At 41.0% G+C, this 13,385-nt stretch overlaps 2 protein-coding genes across 3 annotated transcripts; both read left to right on the top strand.

Moving 5' to 3' along the window:
* Positions 1–1,506: 1,506 nt before the first annotated feature.
* Positions 1,507–6,476, top strand: coq9 (coenzyme Q9 homolog (S. cerevisiae)). 2 transcript variants are annotated; one of them, XM_062390504.1, is made up of 9 exons: positions 1,507–1,667; positions 2,939–3,173; positions 3,276–3,411; positions 3,710–3,852; positions 4,120–4,204; positions 4,288–4,392; positions 5,430–5,585; positions 5,840–5,893; positions 6,100–6,476. In XM_062390504.1, exons 1-9 carry the CDS (start codon positions 1,610–1,612, stop codon positions 6,133–6,135), a joined length of 1,008 nt encoding a protein of 335 aa, XP_062246488.1. In that variant the 5' UTR covers positions 1,507–1,609; the 3' UTR covers positions 6,136–6,476. The 2 variants fall into 2 exon arrangements, with proteins under 2 accessions (XP_062246488.1, XP_062246487.1); XM_062390503.1 differs by having other exon boundaries at positions 4,288–4,494.
* A 1,487-nt stretch (positions 6,477–7,963) lies between these two features.
* polr2c (RNA polymerase II subunit C) lies at positions 7,964–12,331 on the top strand. The gene is made up of 9 exons (XM_062390133.1): positions 7,964–8,147; positions 9,232–9,281; positions 10,452–10,520; positions 10,633–10,685; positions 11,017–11,145; positions 11,221–11,272; positions 11,392–11,560; positions 11,662–11,736; positions 12,014–12,331. The coding sequence occupies exons 1-9, from the start codon at positions 8,062–8,064 to the stop codon at positions 12,156–12,158; spliced, it is 828 nt and encodes a 275-aa protein (XP_062246117.1). The 5' UTR covers positions 7,964–8,061; the 3' UTR covers positions 12,159–12,331.
* Positions 12,332–13,385: the final 1,054 nt, after the last annotated feature.

Genomic DNA, 13,385 nt, shown 5'->3' with positions numbered 1-13,385 from the left:
ACTCGACCATTACTGACAATAATACATCAATTCATTGAGCTTTAGTTATGCTACAAAGTGTTTATTCTAATCAATGCTGTAAATAATCTTATTTTGCTGATGTTCTCTATTGCACTTCTGGTTGCCAGAGGGATCCCTCACATGTGTCTCTCTCAGGTTTCTACGATCTTTTTACCCTCTATTTCTTTTCTTTTTTTCCTTACTCTTGTTGAGGGTTGCCCTATGAGACAAATTGTGATTTGTGAATATGTGCTATACAAATCGATTTGATTGATTGATTGATTTGTGATTCAAGATATATCTTCGTGTTTTTGTTCCTTGCTTTCGTTGCCTGCTTGCTCCTTTTTTGCCACAGAACCAGCTGCTCAGCGTCCTCCTGTATGTTCTTCTTCATCTGCTCCAGCCTCAGCCTACCAGCTCCACTCGGATCACCGCCAGCTTATACCTTCCTTCTGGTCTCCACGGCCTGCCCCCACAGCTTCAACTAATTGAGCAATACACCTTTTTTCTCCAAACATCTATCTGCTGTGTTTGTGTTCTAAACTATTATGTCCAGAGGTCACAATGTTTAAATAGCAAAGTTTTGTGTACCTGTAAGTATTGTTGGTGCATTGCCATCTTAAAACACAACTGACCAACAAATTGACCCACTCCACCATTTTTTGGTCTGCCATAAGCAAGTTATAACAATGAGGTTAAAACACTGCGTTGCGTTATAATTTCTCTCCTGTCTACAGTTGTGTGTGTGTGTTTCTGTCACTCTCCGATTTCATCTCATGTAGTGTGTGGCAGGTTTCTTTTTTTTAATGTGTTTAAGGGTTTATTTTATACTAAAAAAGTTATCATATCAATTTATTGTCTTTATATTTTGGTGTAAAATGTAGGCAACAGCTCTGCCATGTGCTCCATGACAAAGCCTCCTGGATCTGGGCTGCCAATAACAATTATGTATATTTTGGTTTTTATTGTTATTGATGAGGTTGGTGGGCGGAAGGACTAAAGGCTGCATCATATTACAGTCCATTTCCATTGACTATAAACCAGGCCTATAGAATATGGTTTTAAAATGTTTTATTAAACTGTGAAAGATGAGTACTATAAGTCAGAAAAAATGTAGAGTTCAGAAATTACCTCAAGTGTTGACTAATCATATAAATTCTATGAAAATAAATCAGTGTTTTCTTAGAATGTAGCTGCACCCTTGACCTGATGGTAGATTACACAGGCTGTATTTTCCCAGTGTGGAAAAAATATGAAATATATCCTCAGTGGTCTATATTTGTGAGAGTATTAAATGTATAAAGCTTGACATAACCAACCTCTTATTTTGTAGATACTGTGTTGCAAATGTGAAAGGTGGCGTCCTATTTACCGAAATGTCGACTTTTATTTAGAAATCACTCTAACGTCCTCGTACCACAATGCCTCACGCGCCTGTAACGTAATGCTTGTAGAAAGCGGCGCCCGCGAAATGAGTGGGGGCTAGTTTGACCCATAGATATATTGACCCCAGTATTTCCGGTGTCATTCTTATCAGCCTGATCGCCGTGCGTTTGTCAGTGAGTCGCATAGAAGTGACGCAGCTGAAGCGGCGGTAGTGCAGCTCGACATGGCGGCGCTGCTGAGAGCTCTGCGTGTTGGAAGGGCACTACGGGTGCTTGGAGGCGGTAAGGCCGGGCCGCTAGGTCTCTGTAGCCGCATGTTGACTCGTGTCGGTGCTGTGTCTCTCTGGTTGCATGCTGTTGAAACGAGCTCGCGCTGGCGTTAGCTGTCCCTGCCAATGTCACTTGTCTCAGAAGGTGATCATGAAGGACATCATGATGCTGTCTCTGGCTTTAGTAACACTGCCTGTCAGGTGGAGGGGTGTTTTTGCTGCAGCGGGGTTATTGACGTCAATCTTAAGAAATGCGTTACATGGTAAACACGTTCCTGCAGCTGGGGGGCGTTTTCCCTGTGGTTATGCAAGCTGTCAAAGTGTTGATCCTGAGCACAGCTACAGCTTCAGACAGTGCAGCAGGAAACCCTCCTTCATCAAGGTTGGAATGTGGAGTAACACAGGGTTGACTTGAATGAATTGACAGGGTCTTATTCTAGCTCTTACACAAATTACATATACTCCTTATTTTGGTTTGCGGTTCAACAGAGCAATTGTTAGAAATCTGAATCTAGTCTCACGGCACACTTCAAGCAAATGTACACCACTAATATCAGTGGCCACTTTACACATTTAAAGAAATCGCTTGTTTTCAGGCAGGTGACTGACTCTTATCTAGTTTGTACTGTGAAGACTGCTAAATTGATACGATTGTCAAATGGTACCAATACTAAATCTGTGCACAGTATGCAATAACACACATTAGCTTTATATATGGTAGAAGTTTTGTTATGAATGCCTGAAGCTGGAGTAGATAACTGATTGTGGAGGTTGTGGCCTGTGACTGTTGGGGCACCTGGAATACACGCATCATTCAACAATTGTGAAGCAATGCACACTAAAGGTTGTTGCAAAGGACCTTAATGTAAAAGAACCTCATTCACATTAACTTTTGCATCAGCAGTTCAAACTTGAATCAGTCTCTAACTCAATCCAAATCCAATCAAACTCCTGTGGAGTCCTACAAAGAGCATTAAGGACAAGGCTTTTTTCAAACCTCAGAAATGGATCAAAGAATGTATGTCTAAACTATCAGTAGAAAAGGTCTGAGTGGTATCTTCAGCTCTGAGTGGAAAAACAAAGTTATTGTAGTTCAATGGAGATTTGAGGAGACAAATCAATTTCTATCATTCTTGAGCCATTTTTGAGCTATTTGTGAAAATATTGTATTATTTGGTCTACATACAGGTTGTTTTGAGTTCTGAATACCAGATTTCACAATGGTGGTTGGTTCTCGCTGAGTCAAATTCTGAGAAGCTCAACAAAATATTCCTCCCCCTCCAGTGGTGGCTACACCTCCAGCAACACACCTCGAGTGCAGCAGCCTGAGACGAGGGTTCCAGAGCTCATTGCTGAGGCTTCAGGATGAATCCAAATCTGACAGACCTCCAGCCCCCTCTTCCACAACCTACCATGAACACTACCAGGCTCACTCATCTGAACAGGACACAACAGCAGCTTCACAGGGAGGTTCTGCAGCTGAGCCAGATGCAGAGGAAGCTTCAAGGCCAAATACCAGGTTGTGTTTGTTGTGTGCGGTCTACTAACATTACCTACAACTTTGAATTTCAATGAATTTAAGTTTGCTGCTTTTTGATAACAAATATGTGCGTGTGTTAAGTTACCAGGACCAGAGCGGAGAGCAGGGTGAAGAGTATGAAACAGAGGATCAGCTTCAAGCTCGAATCCTGACCGCCTCTCTGGAGTTCGTCCCGCTGCACGGCTGGTCAAAGGAAGCCATTGCATCTGGTGCTGAGGTGAGCAGGTGCACCATTCAGTCCAACAATGCTGCAAACTGGGTGAAAGATGTACGGTTGTTTCACATTTTCTGATTGGACTTGAATGTAACATCCAAGAACTACTATATGAAGAAAATGTATAAACAAAATGGAGCTTTATCCTGTAGAGTGATGTCAACGGTTTAAACATAACAACCATTAACCACGCCTCCCAGTCCAACCAGGGATCAGCAAGGCAGTTAATGGAGATTCACTGTGTGTGTGTGTGTTTGTGTTTGTGTTTGTGTTTGTGTTTGTTGATGTACGTCGTCACCAGACACTTGGCCTGTCCTCAGCCTCCACTGGAATGTTCCACAACGGATCTGGAGACTTGGTTCTACATTTCATCGCCCAATGCAACTCACAGCTGACAGAGATCCTGGCCGAGCAGCACAAGCAGGTCACGCTTGGCCATGCCGAGTACGTATACCACACACGCTTTTTCTTCTCAGTTTTGCGTGGGGAATCTTGAAAGACTTGTTGAACAAGAATAACCAAAGTGCAGAATAATGGAATAGATCATAGATTTTATGACTTAATCTTTCTGTTTTCTTGATTTTCATGCAACGCATTCTCTGCATTTCATGCAACACATCTCCCTGAAGTTGCTCATTCACATTCTGGGTTTTTGGTAACTAGTAAAGTTGATCTCCAAATAGAAAATTGCAGATTTAATCTGTGTTTCAGACCAAAGAAGACTGCTGACTTTCTAAGAGATGCTGTGGAGACCAGACTAAGGATGCACATCCCTTACATTGAAACATGGCCACAGGTAACCTGTGCATAATGATGAGATGCTTTTAGGACTAAAGCAGAAATTACATTTGATCCTCAACCTTGTGTCTGTGTCCTCAGGCGATGAGTATCCTGCTCCTTCCTCACAACATCCCAGACAGTTTGAAGCACCTCTCCACCCTGGTAGACGACATCTGGTACTATGCTGGAGACCGATCCACAGACGTGAGTGGATCCTATCAGCCTCGATACCCTCCTTCCTCCGCTCATACCTTCCTGTCCCCTTTTCATCACCATCCCCACAATATCCGGCCTGCCACTCTCCAGGTTACTCCCACTCCCCTCACTAGCTCTCTTTGGCTATGTCAACACTAATGCGCCTTGAGATAATGTATATTATGATTTGGCACATGCAAATAACCTTTAAAGGAATTTGATTTGAATGAAACCAGAGTTTTACTCTCAAACACAAGCTTCCCGGCAGATATGTGAAATCTGAGTTATCCCACTGCTAACAATCCAGTACATCTCAATCACTCCCCGGTTTCAGATACGCCAGGCGCGTCCTGTCACCAGGGTACCGAATGCACACAGACAAGCTCCCTGCACACTGGATATTTAACTGCATTTTGCACGGTGCGCCTTTTGGCAAAAAACGGGGCTCTACGTTTTCATTGACTCTTAATTAGATTATGTCTGGCCTCAATTGATGCACAGCAATGCACATGATTCTTTGTTTGTCGTTTACATTTTAGACAATGTAATTCATATTTGACATATTATTTATGTATGATGCCTATTTCAACCACCTGAACCCATCCGCTATTAATCAGAAATGTTTCTTTTTACCACCTACCCACCGCTTCAACCCCATGTCCGCGGGGATATAACTGCAATCCATGCATAACTAATCTGTATTTATAGTTGACTTGAGACACAGTTCCTAATAGTATAGACAGAAATGGTGCAGAATCACAAATCATATGAGAGAAAATCTAAAGTCATTAGAGAACATTACTTACTGTAGGTTGTACATCTGGAAGGTAATACACTTGGTTGCATGAATTACAAAACGATATATGACTTTCTTCTGCGAGTGTAGTCAGATCTGTAGTTAGAATTCGTAAAGTAAAATGTTGTAGAGTGCCGATGTACAAGTTTTATTTTGTTGTTTGACAGCTGTTTTGTTGTCGGAGCATTGTGAAGGCCTTTTTTTTAATGCGTACGCTGTGAACTTTGTGTACCACCCCTTTCTCATGTAGATGAACTGGTACACCAAACGGGCAGCACTGACAGGCATCTACAACACCACAGAGCTAGTTATGGTCCAGGATTCCTCTCCAGACTTCCAGGACACCTGGAACTTCCTTGACAATCGCATTCAGGATGTAGTCAACATGGCCAGCACGGCCAAACAGGTAGACTGCACCCTTGATAAGTAGAAAAACCAGCTCCAACTAACCCCTTCAGGGGACTAATTGCAAAACTGACCTCAGACTCAGAGTGTCTTAAGATGAAATGTCATTCTCCTCCTGAACAAACTCTGTTGTCCTGAATATGGATGCAAATAAAGATGCTTTGATACACACGTTCAGGATGTAAGGAGTGGAGCATAGAACGAGTGCTGAACTGTCTTTCGATGACTGGTTGTGTGTTCTACTTGGTTTTCTAGGTGCAGTCGACTGGTGAAGCAGTTGTGCAGGGGCTAATGGGAGCTGCTGTAACTGTGAGTATTGCCGCAGTGATCGGCAATCTGTGCTCTTAATTTAAAACATTTCCTCATGATACTAGTATCTGAATCATGCATGAAGATGTATTCTGATTTATACAACCAGTGACTCTGCATTTCACAAAGTTTTGAAAAGTTTTGAGTTGTTTTAAAAATATAAAAAATGTCAAATAAAGATGTTGCTCGTTTCTTGTGTTTTACAGCTGAAGAACCTGACAGGAATGAACCAGAGGCGGTGATGTGAAAACATCTACCACTGATCCTGACAGAGTGTCCAGGTTGTGTCATGAGCTGCAGATCAATTCATCTTCTTTTTGCCTTTATTTCTGTTTGCCTGTATGAAACGACTGTGAGGGTTTTGGATTAGGACTCCTGAGTAAGATGAAGCTCTCATTTGACACAGGCCATACATCTCTCCCTCTGTTCACCTGCAGGACCAGTGGATTGGTCCAGGTTTCTTTCACTGCCCAACATGTTGTTAAACTGCTCAGATCTTTTTTTCTGTTTGTATAAAAAGACACGGATCTGTCATGTGGCTATTGGATCAATTGAGACTTCAATAAAGTAGTTTATTATTGTATATTTAAAATTGTTGTGTCTTTTAATCCCGGAGTCATGCTTTGCTGTTTAAAGTCACTGTTGTAAACATTTCACTAGGATTACCTAAATTTAAATCACTGCATACATAATCAGAATAATTTGACTTAAAATTCGACACAGGGAAAGTCTTATCTAGACAAATACTCCAGGCAAAGTAACTAATTTTGGAGCCAAAAATCGAATTAATTGTTAAATCATTTTTTTCAGCATAGATCATTTCTATGAGGTGTCCAGAACAACATACTAAAAGTCCTGAGAAATCCTAGTTGAGAAAAATATGTTTAATTCTCATCAATGTGTGCCAATAACGCCAGGCAACAATACACCCCAATGGGGCTATTTTTGTATTGCAAGTTTCTTTTGAAATGAATTTGAATATGCACATGAGCTCAACACAGATACAATTTGTCCTAATTTGTCTAGGCAGAAAAAACATTCATTTGGATGACAAATAGATCGGCCCAATCTTCATCCAATCATCCAACTGCCAATGGGTGATGGCAATGCTGCTTTTAGACTAGCCTCTAACCTGAAACTGCCTGGCTTGGTAGTACCTGCCAGGGGTTAAACCCCCACCGGTATATTCTTCAGGGTCACAGAGGCACACAAGCCTCCCCACCACGATAGAATAAAGAATGACACTAGCTTTCTCGAACAAGCTAAGGTGTTCAGCCAGTCACAAGAAAATGGGGGAAAAGGTATCATCATTGCAGCAGGTGAAAAGCTCTAGTATCACTGTATGGTATCGAAAAAGATGAATCACTGGATATTCTGAGATACGCGATTCTGTTATAAAGTAACTTAGAACTCATCTCCAGTGGAACCTCAAACTCTCCCTCCAATGTCACCAGCTGCAAAGTTCCATAGTATTCAAGTCTTTTACCAAATGATGGAGTGGAAAGGGGGAAGTGAAGTAAAGTTTTATTGTGGTAGGAGTAAAAGAAAAAATTAAGCCTATTTGAGTGTATTTTGGGCATATTCGATTAGTGTATAGCTCATTTGCATATTGCAATTCATTTACAAAAAAACTTTTTATACAATTTTTTTTTACTTTTCATGGGTACTTTTATTGTGTAAAGTTTCATTTTGATAGGAGTAAAGGAAAAAAATTGCCCCATTGGGTATATTGTTGCCTGGCCTTATTGGCCCACATCTTGGATTGATGAGAATTAAACATATTTCTTCAACTAGGATTTCTTACTACTTTTAGTATGTTGTTAAGGACACCTCATAGAAATTATCTATGCTGAAAAAAATCTTTACAATTAGTCGGTCGTAAACGCTACTTTGCCTGGACTAAAACGAAGCTTTAGCTTTTCAAAATGAAGATTGCGTGCTTTTATTTTGAAAGAGTATTTCTAGTCACCGATGACCCGGATACGAAATAAAGGCCCACACCCCCTACCCGAGCGAGAGACCAATCACTGACCAGCTTGATATTTCCTGGCCAATCAGCCTGCAGTAATTACTTCCTGTGGAGGCAGTGGAGCTTGTGAAGGAGTCTCAACCACAGACTGTTTATAAAAAGGTCTTAACGTTAGTTTTCCAGTTGTGTGACTGTAACGATGCCGTATGCGAACCAACCGACGGTGAAAATCACTGACCTCTCAGACGAAAATGTCAAGTTCGTCATAGAAAACACCGACTTAGCGTAAGTATCCGTTTACTGGTCCATTCACAGAGGCTGTGCGCGGCAGAGAGCGGCCATTGCTCTCCTCAGCACCAAAACACTGCAGCTGCGGCTCCACATGTTGAATAGATTCGCCCTTACTTCTCTGTGAAATGTGTGAGGTCTATGATCTACCAACATCTGCATAACAGACATCTGAACTTTGTTCAAAGCTGGAATACGTGACCGTTTGAGCTCTGCATCTCCACCATGCAAAAATCGTTACAGCCTTGAATTAATATTTCCTCGATGTTTCACGGAGTGAATTGTTTTCATGCAGGGTGTCAATGAAATATGAACGAACCAATCTGTAGAAATATATTCAATAAAACTACAGAGTCTGGTGTATGTCAGTGATACTGAAGTGGAGATTTCTGCTTCAGCGGATGAGAAGTAAACTACATCTGAGAAAACAGCCTTTAAAATATGTATAGACACACACAGGTGAAGTGAAATAACGACAATAATATGTACTTAAGATTTTGAGCTTTTATTATTCAGAAAGAAAACAAAAAGAAGCCCAAGTCTGAAGCCTTTTTACATTTCCAGAGTGAATGAAGGGATGTGGTGAGAGGATACAGAGGGCCGAAGGGGACAGTTGACTCAGAAACCTCTAGAAAGTAAAGAAGGGGCAATCGATTCAAGATTTGAAGAAAAACATGAAGGAGGGAAAGGGACACAAACAGACTCAGGAGCAGCGCTAGAATCTGCGGATGGAGAGACACGGAAGGCTGCAAACCCAGAGATGACAGGGAAACTGCTGAGGTCTAATTTAACAAGAGCTTGGGATGGAACCATTGAATATTCAGAGAAGGCGTTCAGTTGTTGTAACTTAACACAGGTAATTGTCAATTTTTGTCTCCAGTTTGGCTCCGCTCACATAATACATCATCACCGTGTCCAAAACACAAAAAGCATCTATTAACAATGGATATCAAGTATGTAAATACTTAGTATTGGAGGGAGACCAGATTTGGATAAAAGATTAATTTAGTTAATCTCCAGTGGTTTTTAATGTTCCCAGTTCAATGCATGTTCTGTTCACACTGCACTTTCTCCTTTTCAGGGTGGCAAATTCCATCCGTCGTGTCTTCATGTCAGAGGTTCCCACTATAGGTAAACTAGCTTCTTGTTTGGCTAGATTTACTTTTCAACATAAGAGCCAAAGACGCTGCAGTAGAGTTCGGCTTTGGCATTTCACATATAAAATGGGTCATCACATCTGTTATCATAAATAAAAACCATGTTCCTGAGAAGCGTTTCTCCTGGCCTCTATTCTAAAGGATGTGTGAGAAAAGCTGGCCTGTTGCTGTACAATACATATGTGTGGGGGGCCAATCATGACTCAGTCTGAGCGAATGAGTAATAGAAACGCTTTGGCCAATGTATAATTCAGTCAGTAGATTTAGCTGGAAATGTAATATTGAACAAATGTTAATGTGTTTTGATTTAGGTCTTATACCCATGACCCATTTTGACCTGTAGTATGTAAAGATCAGGTATTTCTAATATTTACTCCATTCTATGATAGTTCTCGAAGACTCCATGACGTTATACTGGAGTTTGTAATGTGAAGACTGGGTCCACCTGCTGGACTTTTATGCACATGTACCGACTGCAGGGTCACAAGCCTGAAGTCACCTTTCACTGATGTTTCACTACTTTAATCCCACAACATCTCAAGGTGGTGGTAGAGCAGCGATTGAAACGTGTCCCTACTGTAAATTAATATATATTTGTTACAAGTTAGTTAATCCATGTTTAAGCCAAAATTAGTGTTGTCTTACAAAAAAGTATCTTACTCTTTTCCACACATATCACTCAGTAATTACACACTGGTATTGACCCAAAGCCCAGTTATCGGTGTCAGATCAGTGCATCCGTTATATTAACAGAACAGGTTTACTGCCTGCTTTTCCTGCCATGACGAGGATTACCCATAACTAACTTTATGACATAAGGCCATTCATTTCCCACTGGGACACACCTAAATACCTTCTCAGTCCTGTCTAGTGATCGTCCAAATGTCAACTAATAGATTCAAACCTACAACTCGTCATTAACCTGCATAAATTATATATTCTGCAAATGACCTAATGAAGTAATTGTGATTTGTGTTTATGGGCTATGCAAATAAAATTTGATCGATTGAAGTGAACTGTAACTTAGTGCTGTAAAGTGGTTTAGGTGATGGGAGGGGAAATGTAGTCTGCAACACTTTATCCAGGCAGTAATGTCACAAACTTTAAATGAATAACTTCAAGTCGCATTACTGTTATTTTACAGCAATAGATTGGATCCAGATCGATGCCAATTCTTCAGTACTGCACGATGAGTTCATAGCACACAGAGTTGGTAAGTACAGTATAATGCGATGAGCCACAAATGCGACTTGACAGTAATTCTATAATTTGTTAGTGGTACAATATTCATGTGAATATTGAATTGACGTTTCCTGTGTTGCCAGGTCTCATACCTCTCACAAGTGATGACATTGTGGACAAGCTGCAGTATTCTAGGGTGAGTGTCAGTGTACTAGCATCTGTAATTAATGTGGTAGCCCAGTGAACATTAAATGTAAGTTCATTAAGAATGGACTTTCTGCTGGTAGTGAAACACAAGTCAGAATCTAAAACACCACACACCTACACTTTTAAATTCCTCCTACCTGGTTTAACTTTCCGACAGCTGCTTTAGTTTAGTAAAGGACATAGAATTTCAACATTGCCACAGACTGAGGGCACAGAGCCCCACCCCCACTGTGCTGGCTGACTTTTTTTATACCAAAGTTCCTGGTAAGTGTTTACTGAGGGGCAGACCTAATTTCCCATTGTATCTGTCCCTCATGCAGGACTGTACCTGTGATGATTTCTGTCCAGAGTGTTCTGTTGAGTTGACACTGGACGTTCGATGCACTGACGATCAGACGCGCCACGTCACCTCACGTGATCTTCTGTCCAACAACCCCAGAGTTATCCCGGTGAGTCCTCTTTTCTTATAAGTTACAACATATGTGCAGAAGAAAAGAGCTGACGGCTTTAACATGGCTTTCCAGGTGACTTCCAGGAGTCGAGACAATGACCCTAATGACTATGTCGAACAATATGGTGAGCTGAAAGTCATCTTGAGGGAGAATCATGAGTTGTTAAGCTCTTTGCCACATTTTAACATTGATCTGCTCTGTCCTTTCTCTGCTTCCTCCTGTTGTCATTCACTGACGCAACAGACATTTTGCTGGTGAAGCTTCGTAAAGGTCAGGAACTGCGACTCAGGGCATATGCAAAGAAAGGCTTTGGTAAGGAGCACGCCAAGTGGAACCCAACAGCAGGGGTGTCCTTTGAGTATGACCCAGACAACGCACTAAGACACACAGTCTTCCCACGACCTGAGGAGTGGTACGTTACTGTGCTCTACACCAGAGAATAACTTCTTCCAACCCAAAACCAAAATGTTTGTGCACATATACTGACTAATGTGACATCATTGTCATTTCTAGGCCAAAGAGTGAATACTCAGAGATTGAGGAGGATGAGGTTCAGGCTACCTATGACCCTAATGGAAAACCAGAAAGGTGAGGAAAGAATTTTCTTTACACTTGTAGATGTGAAGTGGGGTTCGGTGATTGGATACAAATATCATCTATCAGTGATTGGCTGAGTCCACCGTTAGTGGAGGGGGTCATTTTATAACTTGATTAAGTCCCCCCCCCAGTCAACCTCTGATTGACTTTTAGCACACAGTACAACCCCAGCTTCAAGTATAGTACATGGTAAACTTGGTAGCAGTGCAGCAAAATGCAATTGTCTCAACTGCAACCAGACTCATCCACAGCGCTTTCTCCTTCACAGATTCTTTTACAACGTGGAGTCATGCGGCTCTCTGCGGCCAGAGACCATCGTCATGTCAGCACTGGCCGTCCTCAAGAAGAAGCTGAGTGACCTGCAGACGCAGCTCAGCCATGAGATCCAGAGTGATGTGCTCACCATCAACTAAAGGCGTCTCACTCATTTTGTAATGATCACATGGCACTGTCACATTCATGTCTGTGGAATTTATGGATTCTTCCAGACCCAGTGCAGAGGAGTTAGTCCCAGAATGATTTAACTCAAGTTTTGTTGCCTTTAGTGAATCATTAGATTTAGTTAAATAAATCGTTTTTTGAAGAATTTTTTTTTCTGAGATTCTAATTCCTTAGTGGGTTTACGATTACTTTGGTTCAGTGTTAATTTCGTTGACGAAGACGATGACGAAATATATTCGTTAACGACCTTTTTTCCATGACGAAGACGAGACAAAGACGTAACGAAAACGAATCTTTGAAAATAAAAACTATGGCGAAATCTATTTTGATTTTCGTTAACGAGACGAGACGAAAATGTTGGTGGTTGACTAAGTCACAATAATTTTTAAAACATCGTATCAGGCCGTCATGAAGTATCAGGAGCGGGCGAGTGAGTGTGTCTGTGTGTGTGTGCGCCCCTCATAGAGCTCTGGTCCGTAGCTCCGCCCCCCGCTCAAAGAGACAGTGAAAATAGAGCTCGTTCTCTATGAGCAGCCTCTCAGTGACTGACTGCTTCTTAACTATGGAAACAGTAAAAACAGAGTTTCTCTGGTCTCAGCTGCTCAGAGATCAGCCCCTCAGCTTCTTCATCAGAGCAGAAGCTGCAGTTGGTTTGTACCGATGTTCAATTTCTGTGTCCGGCACCAGTCTGACCTGCTCTCCCTTTTTGTTTTCACATTTTAAAACTAAATATATATTTTTAAGCTATTAGGTTGCAGCTATATGTTTTAATAGAAAAGGAGTTTAATGTGGCTATTAAATGTGACTAAAACTAGACTAAAATGGAATTCGTTTTCGTCGACTAAAACCAGACTAAAATGTAATTTGTTGTAGTCGACTAAAGCTAGACTAAAACTAAGAAGGATAAAAATGACTAAATGTGACTAAAACTAAAATGCATTTTCGTCAAAAGACTAAAACTAAGACTAAATCAAAAATAGCTGCCAAAATTAACACTGCTTTGGTTTAATCTGCACATACACTGTTTACATACACAACTGGTTTATTACATATTTCAGTATAATGGGGTCTAATATGTGCCTTTATCAAAACATTTAATAAAACAATGCAGAAGTTTTTTGGTATAAAAAAAAATATTGGGAGTGCAATACTTGTCGTCAGTCTTGGTTTCATGCGATTTGTTTTTTTATAAATCTTGT

Source organism: Platichthys flesus, chromosome 6 (genome assembly GCF_949316205.1).
Source record: "Platichthys flesus chromosome 6, fPlaFle2.1, whole genome shotgun sequence".
Lineage (NCBI taxonomy): Eukaryota > Metazoa > Chordata > Actinopteri > Pleuronectiformes > Pleuronectidae > Platichthys > Platichthys flesus.
This window is presented reverse-complemented; position numbering and strand designations above follow the sequence as displayed.

Excerpts from the sequence above, each read along its gene's own strand:
- coq9 (XM_062390503.1), top strand. The coding sequence starts at position 1,610 with ATGGCGGCGCTGCTGAGAGCTCTGCGTGTTGGAAGGGCACTACGGGTG. Across the intron at positions 4,205-4,287 it reads ACATTGAAACATGGCCACAG|GCGATGAGTATCCTGCTCCT; the intron begins GTAACCTGTGCA and ends CTGTGTCCTCAG. Across the intron at positions 5,586-5,839 it reads TGGCCAGCACGGCCAAACAG|GTGCAGTCGACTGGTGAAGC; the intron begins GTAGACTGCACC and ends TTGGTTTTCTAG.
- polr2c (XM_062390133.1), top strand. The coding sequence starts at position 8,062 with ATGCCGTATGCGAACCAACCGACGGTGAAAATCACTGACCTCTCAGAC. Across the intron at positions 10,521-10,632 it reads GTTCATAGCACACAGAGTTG|GTCTCATACCTCTCACAAGT; the intron begins GTAAGTACAGTA and ends CTGTGTTGCCAG. Across the intron at positions 11,146-11,220 it reads ACAACCCCAGAGTTATCCCG|GTGACTTCCAGGAGTCGAGA; the intron begins GTGAGTCCTCTT and ends ATGGCTTTCCAG.